General features: G+C 38.8%; 4 protein-coding genes across 5 annotated transcripts in view; 2 read left to right on the top strand and 2 right to left on the bottom strand.

The window, feature by feature from the left end:
• The window catches only part of LOC145500949 (FH1/FH2 domain-containing protein 3-like), a 27,504-nt gene extending 25,343 nt beyond the window's left edge, over nt 1–2,161 (top strand). Inside the window, exon 25 of the mRNA XM_081480518.1 lies at nt 338–2,161. Coding sequence (XP_081336644.1) covers nt 338–423 — 86 coding nt within the window. The 3' untranslated portion in view covers nt 424–2,161. The remainder of the gene's footprint in view (nt 1–337) is intronic.
• LOC145500995 (bifunctional polynucleotide phosphatase/kinase-like) overlaps nt 1–18,312 on the top strand; it is a 116,493-nt gene that overhangs the window by 68,884 nt on the left and 29,297 nt on the right. The window lies entirely within an intron of this gene.
• The window catches only part of LOC145500961 (uncharacterized), a 159,830-nt gene that overhangs the window by 54,136 nt on the left and 87,382 nt on the right, over nt 1–18,312 (bottom strand). The gene's annotated exons all lie outside the window — the stretch shown is intronic.
• On the bottom strand, nt 3,908–17,031 carry LOC145500965 (uncharacterized). Its single transcript, XM_081480539.1, has 3 exons — nt 16,305–17,031; nt 11,286–11,615; nt 3,908–9,506 (listed from the first exon to the last, which is right to left on the bottom strand). Exons 2-3 carry the CDS (start codon nt 11,580–11,582, stop codon nt 7,161–7,163), a joined length of 2,643 nt encoding a protein of 880 aa, XP_081336665.1. The 5' UTR covers nt 11,583–11,615; nt 16,305–17,031; the 3' UTR covers nt 3,908–7,160.

Consider the following 18,312-nt stretch of genomic DNA (forward strand, 5'->3'; position numbering starts at 1 on the left):
TGCGGGGAATGAATTTTCTTTAGACGGGAAAGGAGAAAGATGGTTTTTGTCTTAAAGTGGCAGGCAGGGGTTGGGTCTAGGGTTCGCACGTTAAGTGATCAATGTCTATGTTCTCTTTGCAACTTCAGTTCACTTACAAACAGACAAGATAGGAGAATATGGAAATTGAATTCACCAACTAGAGAAAGTCGTTTAGCCGTACCACTCAATTCTTTGAAGTAGACTGCAACGGAATTTAGTCCAGATAGAAAGAATAGGCTGCAGTGGAAGAGCCGGTGATCCTATACCAGTTAAAAGCCTTTTGATCATTTCACTTATTGTTTTGTTTTTGTTGCAGCTCGAAGGACGCTAAAGAGCGGCATTAGCCCTGAGGATATGGAAAAACTCACCAAACAGTATTTGGACAATATCGATAGCAAATGACGCTAGTCAACTTAACTTAATATACAGAATTTATCCGTAATTATATTTTATACAAAGAAATAGTTTTATGTGATATTTTATTGCGAAACAGTCTGTTGTGAACAGGGACTTTTGTGGGGTTGTTTTATAGTGAAAGTGAAGGGCAAAATTTGGATATCTGTACATAAATTGTAATTTTAAGGACCTTTGTATAGTTAACTTTCCTCGCGGCTTTTGATAAGAAGAAGTAGTGGCACATGTTGCGATTGCCGCTGAATTTTGTACTTTATGAAAATAGTAGAGATAGAAGATTTTTTTTTCCTCCTGTAATATATTTTTGTCTCGTCTGGCAAGTTAGGTAAACCGCGAAACAGCTTAAAATTTCTTAGTTCTCCGAATACGAAACAAACAAGGTTTTCATTGAAAGTCAGGTTTAGATAACTGTTCGTGCTCATACGCAGTAGTGTATGAAGTCTATTAGCAATTGGTGACGTCTTGTTTAATCTGGGCGTAACTTTGATTCAGATTTTTGTCCGTTGTAAACTATGTTCGCTATGATGCAGATGCAATGAATTTTGTAAAGAATAGTAAATGTAAAGCTTTGTTTTCTTCCGTTTTACCTTAAAGAACTTCAAAAACAAGTCTGGAATTGATTTCGTTTTTTCATGTGAGCCTCGGTCCGATGTTACTGTTTTATTTTCTCAAGCCTCGCTATCGGGCGTACAAGCTGTTGACGGTTTGAAATTGAATTAGTGACGTATTTACATGCTATAGCGAACAAGGTTTATACCGATCTACATGCCCGAGGTAGAACATAGTAGACACTCTAACCTGTTTAAGTGAAGGATGTTATGATGAATCTTCTCCTGAACTTTTACACTTCCTAGAAAACGGACAAGGATTGGAAAATTGTCAACAAGCAGCGATTGTGAAATTCTTAAAAGTAACATCATTGACGAGATCATTAACATTTTTGAACTTGCATGCGAAACGGTTAAGCGCCAAAATTTTGTTCCGCGTAGAAAGCAATAACTTGAAGTGGTCCGAAGATTATCCGATGTCGTCCGAAGATTACCCAAGGATCACTTTGCCGGATTTGTTTTCCTTCGCGGTAAACCCACTTCTGTGCCAGTTGTTTTAATTCGTCGACTAGTATATATTGGTTGTCTTCCGCAATCTTCTTTTGTTACTGAAGTATTATGTCGATATCAGTTTACAAGCAGGTCTTGTAACTGATCTATTTGCAAAGTGTGATAGTGAATTTTCACGCTTTTTTCCTGCTACATAACGTGAAGAACAACGCCATTTTCGTGTTGATGTGTTTGCTTCTATTTCAAAACGAGTCCTGATTAAAACCATTCTGTTGAAAATGAACTTGACTTGCACTTTCACTTTCTCCTGCAAACCAAACCACTTTTCAAACGAAAATGTTCTCATCAGGAATTCTTTTAGAAACAGAGACAAAAGCAGCTGGAAAATGGATGATTCAGGCTTCACGTTTGGAGAATGAAGAATTAACTTGGTAGATAGAAAATTATGGGTACATGCAGTACGTAATGAGTCATGAACTTTGTAATGATGAGGGATGCTGGGTTGTTTTATAATGATAGCGATCGATTCTTCGATTCTTTATCAGGTTTTATAGATAACAACGTCAGTTTGCTACTATTCTATAGCCAGTTGATTGGCTGATTAAATAATCTTGTTTTCTCTTGACATTCTCTTTGGGTGTTCTTTAATAAAGAATCCAACGTTTGAAGCAGTTTTCACTTGGTTTTATCCTAAGTCTCTTGTTCACTATATCCCTGATAAATTGTCAAGGAGAGATGACAAGCCGACCGCATGGCCATTTTCCGCCTTAACCTACCATATCTGCTCAATATTTCGAATATAGCGACTATCAAGCAAGCGCGTGTGGGGTTGACATGTCAAGATATTTCAAGGTCTCGGAACTGCACACGACTTAAGGTGGCTGAACGCAGTGTTTGATACCTGTGTTTCATTCGCCTTTTTCTCTAAAACCCTTGATCATTGGGTCGCCAAAAATTGCAACAAGCAAGTTGACAACACAAACTTTGTTTTTTTTTATTTATAGTTAAGCTCATGTATGTGCCGTTGCCATGGCAACATGAATAAATAAAAACAGGCCTTTAAAATTGCTTTTGTTTATTTGCAGAAAATTTAGCCGTTAGATTTTCTTTGTAATTTGCATGCAACAAGCTTGTAACGATGCTCACAAGTTAACACTATTTTGATAATAATTTAACAGAGAGAACTATAATTATTCCTTATTGAAGGTTCACTGGAATATCTAGAATTTCCTTTGTTAAAGTTCAAATTTGTTTCGGTATTCCAGTTACTTATTTCCTAACGTATTTTCGTGCCTAATTTCGTGAAATTCTAATGAGTGGTACTCGAGAAATAGGCGTATTTCCGAGAAAGCTGTTCCGCATTCGACTTAATACGCATGCGTTGCATTTAACTGGATTCTTTTGACCTTTCTTTTGATAACAAAGAAAAATCCGAGAATCGCTGAGTTCTTTGCATCGTTACCTTTCAAACATACCTCTGTAATAAAAGACTGAAACCATCAACACACTGCGTTCAATTACGACGAAAAATAGCAATTGAGCAAATAAAATGATTGCTGTATCAACGGCATCTGTTTTTGTAATCATTGTGCGCGCGCTGAATTGCATTAGCAACAGCGCGCGCGAAAACTGTGTTCGGCCACCTTGACGTATTTATGTAGGCTCAAGTACCCAGAAAAGCTTTCGGCAACTGCGCTTAGCAATTAATCATTACCTTTTGGCCATCCACTGTAGGAAGCCTGGGTTTAATCTTACATCACTTTCACGTGTCCGGTCTCCCTTCGTCACACAGGGAGTTTGAACTAAGCACAATAGGGTAATTTCGATCACTGAAAATTTTAACTTGGCTCCGAGAAATAAAAGAAAAGAAATTCCACCAAGTATGAGGAAGAAATAATTTCTTTTGTTTTATTCTCCTGAACCCCGGTGCCAAGTTAAAATTTTAATACGAAATTACCCTTTTCCCCGGCCTGATATTTAGCAAGTCTACCCAGAGAAGTCTTGGTGCAAAATCACTGCGTTCACTTGGCCACGCTTAACCTATAGGTGCTTCCGCTTGGCACCTTGTGGAGCACAGGGATTCAACTGTTCTTCTTCCTCGGGCTTGATGCAGACTTCGTGAAAAACATGTGATGTAAGAATGACGTGTTTATTATCATGCAAATCAAACTACTTTCTCTGTCAATCGTATCTATAACAAAAAACTCGATCGTGATTGGTTCTCTGCACGCCTATTTGTATAGGTAATCATACGGTTTCGAGTTCAATTTGGAATTAATTTGCACGAGTGATGTTTTTCAAAAAGATGAAATTGCACGAGCCGCTTAGGCGAGTGTAATTTCAGCTTTTTGAAAAACTCACAATTGCAAATTAACTCCAAATTGAACGACAAAAACCGTATGATTACTTATTAATAATATAAACATGAAAAAACTCGCGCGGAGGTAGTGCTGGAAGATCTTTCTTGAAGCCATTTTTTCTCATTTGAGAAAAATTTTTTCAAAGTTTCAGCACAAAATTTTCGTCATCATTTTACGTGATATCATTTTCTTAGAAAAGTTCCTATTGTCTTTCAGTCAATCATAATCCAGAATTTCGATGTGTAATTTGCACTGGTGTTACACTTTTTGCACTGATGTTGCACTTTTTGCATTGGTGTTACACTTGAACTGCACTGCTCATAGCCAATCAGAATCGAGTAATTTTTTCATGTGTATTATTAGGGAAGTAATCACGCGAGTACTCGCGCGATTACTCCCTGAATTGTATTCCACTCCGTCCAATTACTATTCCGAATGCCAAGTGCGTTTAAACGACAATTGCCCTAATTAGCAGAAGAAAAAGTGAGAAAAAAGTGAAAGGTTCTGGTAGTGTAGTCAAATGATCCCACCATGGAAATCGCCTGTTGGATATCTGAGGACACCTACGCGGTTTGCACGTCAATTACTCGCGCTGGCCTCCTTGTTAACGTTTCCTACAGTTTTTAAAACTTCAGGAAAGCGTTACTGACTTTTATGCTCAAAAGGAGTTCCCACTGATGCTTTTTAATTTAGAAATTTGTTGTCGATAAGATTAATAATTAATCACACCCGTGTCGTACAATTCAAATCGTGCTCGTAATTTTCAAATCGGCCGCGCTCGTCTGATTTTGAAATTACCTGCGCCATTACTCCCTGAATTGTACTCCACTCGGTCCAATTACTTATTACTAAGCGTTTTGCACAAGACTTCGTTTGGAACAAAAGCAAACAACAACATGGAATATCACGGAGTTCGGAGATATCGACTTAGTTTTAAAGGTTATGGGAAACGTCCCAAAGTAGTTGACTAGCAGGTGGACGCGTAATGAACCTATCTAGAGAAGGAGGGGTACCCCCCTCTACATCGCACCCTTTATTCTTCTTGCTATTTTAAAACGGACCTTTTACAGCTGCATGATCTCATGAATACTCTAAGTTTTGTTCTTCTTATAATTATTTACTTTTATGTTAAGCAATAGTACACCATTCAGCAATCACTTTCATGACCTGCTGTATTAGAAGTAACAACTGCAGTTTTCAAGAAGCCTTTTGATGGTTGTCACGTGACTTGGTGACCTCACTGACGGGAACGAAAACGGCCTTCCTCTACAAAACACGAACTACATTTTATTCTGATAAGACGAAATGTTCCATTCTTTTCCTTCTACAACTACTTTTAAAACCATAACAGAAACACTGTTACCAGTCTGAACTACAAATTTACAAATGTTACATTACAGAACTGCTGTTAATAGACAGGGACAGCCACCTGTATAATTATTGATGCAGATACAAAAAAAAAAAAATAGGCTAACTCGGAATCCCATTTTATCATTGTTAATCGTTAACTTGTCAACCTCCTAACTAGTACACACAATTATGACGCAAATTCTCTATACAGTTATCAGATTGCTCAGATTAAGCCTTCTGAAACACCTTGAAAAAATTAATTCTCAACCTCATTAATAATTCATTAAGTTTACAAAAGGATATCACGACTGTGACAGTGTTTGGATATCTGACCTTAATTACAGTAGATTCTTAGGTTCTATTTCTCCGCTTTCTCCTTAGGTTTATTCTCGGTTGAGAAGATATATCAAACACTCAAGACAGTGTTTGACCACTTTACCAAACAACTTAAAGTTAGTCAAAAATACTCCGCTGTGCGTCGTATTTTCAACTCACTACTCGGTGTTTGGAAATAATGTCAAACACGATCTTTCGTATTTGATATATTACGTAACGGTCCTTTCGAAACAAAAAAGAGTATAACTTTTCAAGTTCATGCACAAATCACATTCGTTTTGCTACTAATTGTACATTTAACTCAATGATTACGAAAACAATTGTCGCTGATCAATAAAAAATAACATATTGTACAGACCGTGGTACTGTTACTATTAGGGACTTTAAGATACGCTACGGCGAGGTGCTACTACGGCTACTTTGGCCGTGAGGGACTAGGCTGACAACGGTGTTGTACCCGCCAAACTCAAATGATTAAGATTTTGTTGTACGGAAAAGGTATGTGCAGTCTCTACGTGTCTTTACAAAAATGACTACTTTCAAGGAAACCAGAGATCATTCTACTTTCATACGAAATAGGCTTGATTAATGACAATGATTTCCTTCTCCTGTATCCGTCTTACACCTCCCAGAACTCAGATTTGCCTTTTAGAACTTGATAGAACCGCCTGTAATTCCAACCACAAAACAAAATATAAACTCTGATATAAAAAAGCTCGATTTCAACACGGACAGGTTGTTCGTATAACGATTACGTGATAAGCCCGAAAATACAAAACTTTCGATTATAATAAAATACATTTTAAACAGTAATAAACAATTATAGCTCAGATCAGGACATACGAAGCTTTCTTATAAACGGCTGTTCGGCCCGATACTAATACGACTGAATTGATCATCTCGCGGTAGGTGCTAAAATCGTTCAAATTTTCTGTACAAATGACAAAGAAACAATGATCTTAGACCTGATTTTTATGATTGAGAACTTTACTTTCAAACTAGGCTGTTCAAACAGTGAAAAGAACGTTAAAATGAGAAGTAAACAGCATGCTTATACTCACGTAGTGAAGAGTACGTGAAACCAAGCACTCTCCCGTAGTACAAAGCAAGGTTACGGCGGGAAAGCCGTACTGGTACGCGCGTCATGATGTCACCGGAAGTGATCTTCACTATCTACCGCCGTACTACAGCCTAGCCATACCATGTCTTAAAGTCCCTATTATTACAGTTGGCTAACGTTAGCGGGAACAAAAAGTCATTTCCCTTGGATTTCCTCGTATTGTTTCAGTAATTTACCGTGAAAAAAAACCCTGCTATCTAATTCCTGTCCTTGATTACAAACAAAAGCAAACAAAGTCTTCCATTAGTACCCAAGCACTGTCTTGGAGACTACGCGAACTTTACTATTTGTCACAATTGTAAAATATTCCACAGAGTTTTTTTTCCTAACAAAGTCTAATTACCTTCACTCAGGCACTGTTTTACTGTACTATATAAACTGTTCTGTGTAATAACGAAAAATGAATAAACTCCGTTAATTCGAAGCCCCGCAAGCTCAAATCATTTTTTAATAGTTCCCTTGGGAGTTCGGGGTAGTATTGCCATCAACATTCACACTGTTCTAGACCGAAGTCTCAGGAGGATGCAAGTCCAAAGTCTTGTGACAAGTGCTGCACACCGTGGCGTTCTCCTTGTTGTGATATGTACAATTCCTACAGACTCTACTTCCAGCCTGTGTTAGTTCCACAGCGCCGACCCCACGTGTTGTGGCACACATGACACATATTGTGTGATCAGGAGGATTCAGAAACGTGCATCGGAAACAAGACCAATTATTATCTTCGTTTACAGAGCCTCCATTCATGTTTGTATGAGGCTGGGTCGAAGAAGCTCTGGAATCAACAGATTTAGTATACTTCTGTTTGTTGTCTTTCAAATCCGCAAACACATGGTCACCTTTAGTCGCACTGCAAAGATCGGTCACATAGATCTGCCTGCACTTTCTACAAACAATTCTGTGACAGTGTATGCAAATGATCGTACCCTCCAGCAAACACTGATCACATTTACCATTATCATCACGTTTCACATCTGTGTGAGGCGCCTTCCCCTGGTGCGATACTTCAGTGTCGCCTTCATTTTTTGAGCTGTGCGCTGGATTTTGAGCCCGCTCTCTCTGTGCTGAGGTCCTCCATTCACTTTTCTCTGCAGTCTGACTCGTGACATTTTTTTCAGTTTGAAAGAGCAACCTGGTTGGCACTGCTTCTCCTGGGGTTATACCTCTAGATCCCGTGGCCTCCTGTGCTCTAGTGACACTATCGCTGCCATGTTGCCTCCCGTGTTCACTGCACACCTTACTGATCTGTTTAGCTTCTTTACCAGCTTGGTGAACGCTAGGCTCAAAACTTAACTGATGACTTGATGTGGAGTTTAAATCTGTAACTCCTGATTGAGCAGTGGGTCTTGCATATACTCCTTCTGCCATCCCGTTGCGTAAAGAAGTAGCATCATTCCGACCGTCACGAGAATATTCTGTTTGTTCCACCTCCATCAGTGCAGAGGAAGAAGTGCCAGCTGGTCCGTAGTTTTCATCTCTGTCGTCATGCCGTCTCGCACTTTCACTTGTGGACATACGTTTATCCGATTCGTTCAATGTAAACTTCTGACCAGAGTAGCTGCTGATGTCTTGAACGTTAGCATACCTGGCAACCCCAGAAGCAGACCCATGCACGCGTGCCATCGTTCTTGAAGAACTCTTGGAATGATATCCATTAGTATCAGATGAAACTTTACTTGATGGAAGTACTGCATTACTCTGAGTGACCACAGCATGTCGCCTTGGGTTATCACTTAATGATCCAGCATTGCGTTCACCAGAATACTGACTGGTGGAAGGCAATGGTGTTACTGTCTCGTGATGTGATACTGAGTGAGAAGTTGTCATGGCTGAATCCATTCTCTCCTTAGTGCCGTCAGGGTAAGGTGGACGCCCAGAATGAGGCATTCTATGGTAATGCTGGCTTCGTTCAGTGTTGTCAGAATGGTACGATGACCCAGTTTGAGGCACCGTCCTGTAACGTGGATCTTGGTGATGCTGTTTTGCCTCATGCAATGACCCAGGTTGAGGAAAAGTGCTGTAACGTTCATCTAAGTTACGCTGGTTTAACTCATTGGGTGATCTACCTTGGAAAACCGTGCTGTGACCTGCGTGATGATTTAGCTGTTTTGATGCATAGGATGACCCAGATTCAGGAAACGTTCTGTCACGAGCATCAACGTTATGCTGTGTCACGCCGTTCGTTTGGCTTCCTTCGGGACTTACACCGTATAAATCTTGGTCAGTTAATTCTGGATCGTTGATACTGAAATAATAGCGCTCGCCAGTGTTTCCGGATGGCACTTTGTACTCTGTAGGAGCGCCACCAGAAGGCTTCCTCTTGCTAACTGTAGACCCAGAAGAAGAATCATCCGTGTCAGCAGCAGCATCGTCTGTCATCTTTGACAACACGGAACGCTTTGGCTTTCTGTCTGTGGTTTGGTCAGCAGAGGCGTCTACAACAGAAGGAGTGAAGTCAATTCGTTCACCGTGTGAATGTTTTGTGCCGTGCCGATGAGATAACACGTCATCTCCCCGTGGCTCTTCACGTTTCCGTCGTTTAGGAGCTTTTCCCTGCAGACGAGTAATAGCTTCCTCTACGTCGCGCGTTGCAGACCTTACCTTAACAATATCTTTCAAGGTAAATTCGTTCTCAGGGAAATGATCTATAATCTCCTTGATCACTTGTAAGTCCACCTGAACTAGGAAGAGCTCCATTGACATCCAAATCGCACGATCTCGGTCGGGTTCTATATTGGAAACTTCCTGCTGCCCTCTTACTGTGTAGCCAAGAGATTTTAAAATCTCAAAAATTGCCTCTGTGTCTTGAAGTTGCTGTTCGATGTTCCACTTAAAAAATGCCGTGTAAAGCTGTCAGAGAAGAAATAAAAAGTCCTTGTTTACAGAAGGCTGCACAGAATAAATATAGAAACAGTTATGTTTCGAATTTGTGATAAGCGATTAATACCTATCTCTCTCTACCTAGGAAACTCTGATTTAAACCGTGAATGTCATCTAAGAACGTCTTGTACACTTCGTAACGTATTTTCTTTGTTTGAAAGATGGCACGGGCTTGTGGCATGTACTGTATGTCTCATAGCAGTTACAAAGAACAATACATATATTAGACCAGTCTATTGAGGAACTTTACATAGGGCCATTGCTAAGCGACCTTCGAAGTAAACTATAGTTACTTCTTACCACTCAAAAAAGATCTCGCTTTATAACTTACACGTTTACACTCAAGTTCAAGTTTTCTGAAGGCTTTTAAAATTAAAATATCTCGTACTTTCACAGATGCATCAAAGCTAAACAGAACACTGCATTCGCGGTGTATGCTGGACGTTTCTTAGCACGTTTATCAACGTCACGAACGATGGTGATTTTCTTCTCATGGTAGGGCTGTGCTCTAGAAGTGCCTGGGTGCCACAGGCGACTAACTTTTGCCTTTGGGCGACTTGAAAAAAAGTACTTTTCTCATATAAGCTAGAGTGCTGGGCACCCACGATTTCATGGTCACCTGTAGGAACCTTTTGGGCTCCTCATAAATTTTCTTAGACCACGGCCTCGCAAGGCCTCATTGTTAGACACCTCGTTCGTTAAGTACTTTTGGTTCGCCTCTGTTAAAGCAGTTGGAGAACTACGGGGGATATCACTTTTGCCACTTTCCTGTTCATTTGGCTTTTCCGTATATTGAACTCAAGATACTGTTATGGTTAAATTCACCTTTGACTCAAAACCATAAAAAGACCGACATTTAAAACTCACAGTTTACAAACTTCAGATACCGTAAATCCTCGAATTTGCGCCCCGCCCCGCCCCGCCCCCCCCCCCCCCCTCGAATAAGCGCCCCCTTCGAATAAGCGCCCCTTCTATCGGCCAAAATTTAAAATAAGCGCCCCCCTCCCCTCCCCCCATTTTGTGGACGAGTAATGAGACAACAAAGGGTGTATAGTTTTCGTCATGTAGTATTAGATTTGTACATTTTTTCAGTTTGTGAACATATTGAACACGTCAAGTACCAACAGTGCCGCGATTTAAACTTAAGGATCAGCTTTTTATGTCAATAAACAGCTTATGTTGGTGTTTACGTGCAGATGATGTATTAAAAAAATGATCATGTCAGGCCACGATTTGGAAAAAATTAAATAAGCGCCCCCCTCAAATAAGCGCCCCCGTCTTATCCTAAATTTGAAATAAGCGCCCCGGGCGCTAATTCGAAGATTTACGGTATTTGCCTAGGAGAAGTACTAGTAGTTTTCCATGATGACAATGGGTTGTAATGTCCAGAGTACTTTTAATTTTATGCTACTAGAAGAAACAAAATAAAAGTCGTGACCAAAGAGCACTGCTAATAAGGGACTTAAGATTTGAGTACAAGTACATGTACTACTAAACGAGTGTGACTTTCCAATTTTAGTTTTTTCAGGCTTCATATTATCACATCACATACCCATCTCATCCCATGAACTACCCTCTCTACCTAAAACAACATAAAGAGCCAGGGCTCTGGAAACGACACTGGTTTGAAATGTGAAAATCGTACTTGTGCTCAATCTTAAACTCGTTGTCCAATTTAAAGGTGCCTTATTCCTACATAAGAACGACCAGAAATACTAAGAAGTATGAGTATTTTCTGACAAAACATACCTTTATAGTATGGTACTCTTTGCGCCACGGGAACCTCCACAAGTTAACACCATATTGCTCCAAGCTTTTAAATCCACTCTTTATCTTTAAGATGCTTTCTTGACTGCTTTTTTGATTTTCTGCAATTCGTTTCAGCAGATTTCCATAAACATCTAAATTTATAAATCTGTCTTTAGGCTGTGCTGAGGCAAGGAATTCCCGGGATTGCTTCACAAGTGACTCCTCTGGGATTTTATTATTATTGTTTGAGTGATAATCACAATATTGTTTCAGCAGTAAACTTCTTTCTTCATCCATGCTGTTTGGTCTCTGCTTAATGTCTTCTTCAGTCTAAAAGCAAAGTTACTCATTATTCAAGATTACATCATGTGTGAGAACTTCCATAATTATCTGAGCCAGCGTCAGTGAAGAAATGACCAGCAAAAGTATTATAAATGGAAAAGGGGATAAAAAATCAATACGTTGTGACAGCCATGTTGAACGTTTTAGGGTTGAACACTTGAATCCTGAAAGGATATAAACTTTTTGCTTTTTTTTAACTACCATAAAAAAAAACTTCCTTTGTCCACCATGTCACTTTTGTCCACCATGTTTGTTAACGTAAATTAACAAACCAAAATATTTTTTCTGGTCTATGACTGGCCAAACATCGTACATTACAAAATTCCAATTTGAAACTTGAAAGATTCATAAAAAAGTAAATCTGGAAGCCATGTCCCCAGAAGCTACAATGAAATTTGCAGTTTCCTGCTCCAAAACATGGAATTGGCACTTTGTTGGCTTCAATCGATCAGATGCAGCAGAAAAAAATAACAGCTTTTATTTTGTGGCATGATAATCTTGAGATACATTTGTGCATTCTGATTGGTTCTTTCTTGGTCAGGATTTTGCCATACAAACTGTTTCAAGGAAACAGTCATAAGGCATGTAATTTTTGGCTCTAGTGTCATAGCCTCTTCCAGGTATCCTGTTAGTTGTGGTGCAGTCTGCAAAACAGTGAGGGACAAAATATGAGAGAAGCGCAGCCAGAGAAAGCTTTCCCTTGCCACGCTTCTCCCCAACTAACTGAATACCTGGAAGACGCTACCAATGTCATATAATAAACTACTTGCTAACCTAGCTTGCTTGAGCCGTACTGAGGAATATTGACCCTCAGTCATTTATTTAGGACCAAGTGCTGCAAGCTCTGTACTGCCACAACCTCGGGCCGATAAGCCCTGTTACGGCCCTTGAGGTTCGATTAGTAACAGGTTATTATTTCATTGTTGAACATAAATGCATATGAATTTGTTCTTCACTTAGGTTAAAAAGAACTGGTTCAATTATATAAAATACCACTGCAGAATTAAACTGAATTCAACTGAATTGAATTGAGAGGAAGCTAATAAGGATTTTAAAAAAGATCTTAACAGGAATTGAAAAATTTCAAATTGATCAAATTCTGCAGCCAAGTAGAATTACCTGATGCTAGAATGTTATTTTTCAAGAGAAATTGGATTAAGATAAAAGAAAAGATATGAAACTTTTTCTTTCAAAGGGAATGGAGGCCAATTACAATTTACAGTTGAAGCCCACTAATTTGAAAAGAAAAAACAACTTAGAAAAAGTCATGATAAAAACTTTATTTTGACATCAAGCTGAACTTAACATTACTAAAAAGAACATATTCATTTGTGTAATTTTCGGAAAGCACTGTACATTTCAACAGAAAATTTAAATTGGTGCAAAGAACAGAAAGGTGTTGTGAAGCATGCACTGGCAGGCGTTCTGAACATTCTGGAATTTACATAACACTCTACTTCCAAAATTCAGAGCAATGAAGCATGGTTTTCTGCTTTAGTGCCAACATGTGGAAAAAGTTTTGGACAAATCTTTCGACATAATCAAAACGAGCATTACTTCTCAAATTCCAAAGATTTGATTTAATTGCATCATTCCGAACCCTGAACCTTCACTTTCTTGCCTTTTTTAGAGAAATCTGTTCAAGCATAGCCAAAAGTTGGCTATGTTGACTTTACATTGCATGTACTCAGCCTCATTGCACAGCCAAAACAGCTCTTGCATTGATACTTTTGCATTATGGAAGCTGAAGTATTTCATTCAAAAGTTGGGAAGAAGTCAGTTATTGAAGCTTTAGTTTGTTTACAGTACCTTTACAGTCATAATTGCTAAGCATGTCTGATTACAATATGATACTTTATTTAACATGGGGTTTACGCTTAGCTAATCAGCTAGTTTAAAGGTAATCCACAGCCCTAGTATATTCTAAACATTAAAACTAAAAATGGACAATAATTGATCGTATAAAACTATAAACGCAGAGAACTAAAAATCTAGAGAATCAAATTACAATAAATTCCAATATCAGTGAAACTTAAGTGATCAAATTTTGTTGTTCACTGCTTAAGAACAATTATTCCATTCAAATAATAAATAATTAAAAGTCATTCAGCCATTACATGTACTGACTAGACATGTATTGAACATTTTATGCAAATTACAATCAACTTATGCAACTGTAGGGGCTGTATTTGGATGATTTTCTGTTTGTAAACTCTGTTTAAACATACCTAAATATTGTTATTTAAGGGGGAAGATTTCCTCTAAAACTTTTTTGTGTTACCTACAAACACAGAAACATCTGATAACAGTACAGAATACAAATACAAGAACAATCTTTGAATTGCATAGAAATCAGACATTCAATAGCCTGAAGAAACTTTGCACGAGTGTTTGACTTTAGGAACGTAAAATATTGACTGACCAAAAATGTTTTCATTGTTTAAACTGACGTCCAAATAAGAAAAAGCTCTGTCATACGATTCCTCAGAGCTCCTGTTGCTGTCAGACATCTGCAAAAGATGAGAGCTCTGGGACCAAGAACGCAATTGTATGTGAAGATGGCTTCCCTATCACTATACGTTTATATTTCTTTTTTTGTTTGTTTTTTGTTTCTTTGTGAATACTTTTTTATCGTGTCCATACAAGCCACTTTATAGAGTGAAAACAACTACAAATAAATACTTAAAAATAAATCACTTTCACAGTGTCATGGTATTTAACAAGTTGCTGTGCTAACTGGGGACACTATAGGTTGATAAACAAATATTGTCAATAGAACTAAAACCTTAATAAAAATCCCAACTGATTGGAGACTGACCAGTTGGCTATATACAAGACATGGAAGAGTTAAATGCACGACCACCAAACACAAATCCAACCCACTAACAGGCAGGAGGATTTGAACTTGGGACCTCTGGATTATAAATCCAGCTCTCTAACCACTAGGCCATGCTGTAAATTGTACAAAATGTGGATGATGTGTCATTGATATGGTGATGACACTTTAAATTCCCACTGCCACTGGCTTTTAAGGGGAAAGTTCAAAAGAATCCCATTCAGGGTTCTCCCGAACATTTGAGGTGGACAGAGAATGATCTGTAGTATGCAGCACTGAACATTTTCAGAAATCCAAGCAAAAAACAGGACCTATCATTTAGGTTGTTATCAAACACATATATATGAAGCATTTAGTTGATGCCAAAGTCACTATATCCTTAGAAATTTACTTTACTGAACACCATAACTAGAAGTTTATCACATGGTTTTCCTTGGCAACAAGAAGGGTATTTTTAAGTGATCTACATGTAGCCTTATATGAGATATAAGCCGCTGACCTTAAATACGGCAAGAGTAGTTTGCTCGTTCGCAATTTTTGTTTTGTTTCCAAGTTGTAACCCAAATTTTTTCAGCCTGGAGAGGTAATGAAAAGGTATAGAAAACTTGTAAAACTTTAAGATTGTTTCTCATTTAAATTTTTTTTATCTTGAAAAATGATATTTATCTCACGAGTAGTCAGCGCGTTCTGAAATAGCAGTCAACGGTGCTTACAGAGAACACTACCCATTTTCTATTTGCACACCATCTCCCTCGGTCTACAAAATAATACATTCCATCATGTTGACATATAAATCAGTATTAACTGTTGTTTTCATATTTAAAGCTGACCCGGTATTTTAAATCCCTGGTATGATTTTCCTATGATATGATTTCAGCAACACCTCAGTCTGTAAAGTAAAGAGAGGTGGCTGTATGCAAAGGAATGTGACCCCACTCTACGAATATTCCACGCATTTTAATGAAGAGACAACACAAGAACCTATCTGTAGACAAAATGACAAAAAATCAAAACACAACTACATGATTAACAGCAGATATATATTCCTCAACGTATTGGCCACTAAAATGTGCCCTAGAATCTGAAGACAACTCCATACATTTCATCCTACATTTGCCAGCAAATGCTTGCAAGGACTTATCTAGAGGTCAGACTCTAAAGGAGTGTAGGATAACATTGACAAAGAAATTTAGCTACTTGTACAATGTTCTGATGCCCAACAATACTTCTTCAGCTACCTCATTCTTACTTATACACATCTGATTGTTAGACAACTAACGTCTGCAAGCAATGTTAATCCTTACTGGTCTCAGCGTTGCACTGTTTAATAGTTGCTTTGATGACGAATAGAAAGCGAAACCGGAAGTATATTCCTCGGGGAATAGTTTATTATGAATAGCTATCATGCATAATTCACTTCCGCGGCGAGGTATCGATCCCTGCAGAATTTCAGTTTGATAAATTACATTCAGTGCAACTAAAACTTAAGACAAAGATGGTAAAACCGTAACATGGCTAACAGCCGACCCATTTATAGACATGAGTCGTGTTATATAAGCTTAGTAAGCACTATTTTAGTAAGCACTATATCTCACAAACACCTCGATCAGACAAATGAAGGTCGAAACGAAATAAATCGGTCATGTAAAAAAAATATTACGTTCGTATAGTTCAGTATATTTACATACAGAGTTTGGTCGTTATATCGACGAGTGAATTAAACATCTTGGTCGAAGGAACCTCATTACAAGATCACGTATTGGTAACGTGATATAGCCGCAGTTAGAGATTATCAAACTGCCACCTTGTAAATTTTCCTATACCGTCGTTGAAATACTTACCTTGAAATTGCTAGAAGATGAAAGTCATTGTAAAACCTCTAGACGAACTGCAGTCTCATTTTGTGGAGATTTAAGCCCTCATCGAAGTCAATTCTCCTCGCTTCCTCCCATGTTCACAACAAACATTCAACTAAAGAAAGAAAACGAAAGGTCTCATGGGATCTAGTTCCCAGGCCCTCAACGGTGCTTGCGAACGAGGCTAGATCAACTTCTGTCCTACAGCTCTGGCCCCTGGACCCCCTGGCGGGGATGAGAATACCCTTGCGAGTGAGGGTTGAATTCGTAGGACAATAGGAAGCTGTTGGGACCTTGTATAACAATTATATCAATTATTCCAAGAAGAAATTATAACAAAAGAGGCGAGGCCGAGGTGAGTAGCGCCGACATCAGTGCTCGTATCCAAGAAGGGCCATTTTCGAAAACCCAGGGGCAGTCAGTGGGGACGAAGGAAGGTCGATTCTTCGCCTATTTTTACCCCATCTTTTCGACTTTCCCTGGCAGCACGCCCCAACTGACTGCCCCTGGGTCTCCAAGGATGACAAGGGCGAGCGGATTCATCAGTCAAATGGATCATGAGGACATTTCAGTTTGATCTAAACGAAGTAACGGATGGTATGAAAAGGCGGGAAAATTTGCCGCGCACTGTACACTTTTTGAGTTGAATGAAACATGCGGAAAGAGAGCAGCGCAGAATTTCCTTTCCGAAATATTTCTGGCGCAATTTTCTCTAAGGTCGACTGTATTTCGGAAAATTGTGACGACTGAGGAAGGTTTACGGGAAATAACGATACTGAAAATTATACGACTTATGGAGGTCAAACGAAGCAAGAGTTTTATACTCGTTCACGCAGCTGTTGTCTTTCTCAGAATCGCTGAAGGTGGCTGAGGTATAAAAGGACAAGAACCAAATATAAGGTAACAAACTTAAAGGAAGTGCTAATTAAGTTAACAGGGATGGCGTTGTCCATTATTTCTTGTTTCTCTGCAGCAGACTTCTCACCAAATCTGCTGTTTCAAGCTTTTTTTTAAAAGAACTTTCGCCATAGAGAGTTTCTGCCGAAAGCCTATAGGCTGATATTCTATTTAAACAAAGAAAATATTAGCCCAAGAACGAGTTGGAGGTGTTATATGTTGTTTTCTTGGAAAATAGCTGTAGAATTTCTGGGGTAACTATCCGTCCATAGACCCGGGACATAAACACTCTATTGTGACAATATATTGTTCAAAACTAAGTTTTCCCGTAGCGGCATGCCTCAAAACTGAAAACGACAAGAATTTATTTACCGGAATTTCCAACGGCTATAGAACGGAGGCTTTTGTACTTTCCAGCAAGGTATCCTCTTTGGTTGAGATTTAACTTATACGCGTGCAAACAATTGTTGGTGTCAACCGTTGACTTGCAAAAACGTGGAAAAAGAGAAATAAAAACCTAGCTTTTACCCACAATCTTGAAACCTCTGCCCGCCTGGCCGCTTTTTGTAACGACGTTTGCAGCGTAAAAGCTAAATCTTCGTGCTATTTTCTAACTACAATCTATATGGGTCTACATGGAAGGGTAAATTCTTTTTAAATTCATCTAAAACAACCTGTAGAGAAAGCTGCAATTCATGGGCTATTTCGCCGAGTGGACTCTCGCCCGTGGGCTTGCTTTCTTGGCGAGATCATACCACGTGATCACTTTTAGCCAATGATGACAAAGGATAATTTTGTGATGAATTATAATCAACAATTATTACTTATGAAATAGAGATTTCTTTCGCGTGATAGCTGACGCGGACGCAACATTCTTGGAAATTGAGAGCGCCGAATAATCTAACTGTTTTGGTATAATTAAATTATCTAAATCCACTTCCTAGACACTTGGAAAACGCAGAGAAGCAGCTGCCATTTTGTAACAACCACACACTGCTAGGCTACTCACTATCTACAACGGAATAGCCAATAAGAGAACGGCATTCGTGATTGAATTGTAGTAGATTCACAGTCTTCATACTAACGCTGATAACCG

This window comes from Orbicella franksi, chromosome 10, assembly GCF_964199315.1.
Source record: "Orbicella franksi chromosome 10, jaOrbFran1.1, whole genome shotgun sequence".
In the NCBI taxonomy this organism is placed as follows: Eukaryota; Metazoa; Cnidaria; class Anthozoa; order Scleractinia; family Merulinidae; genus Orbicella; species Orbicella franksi.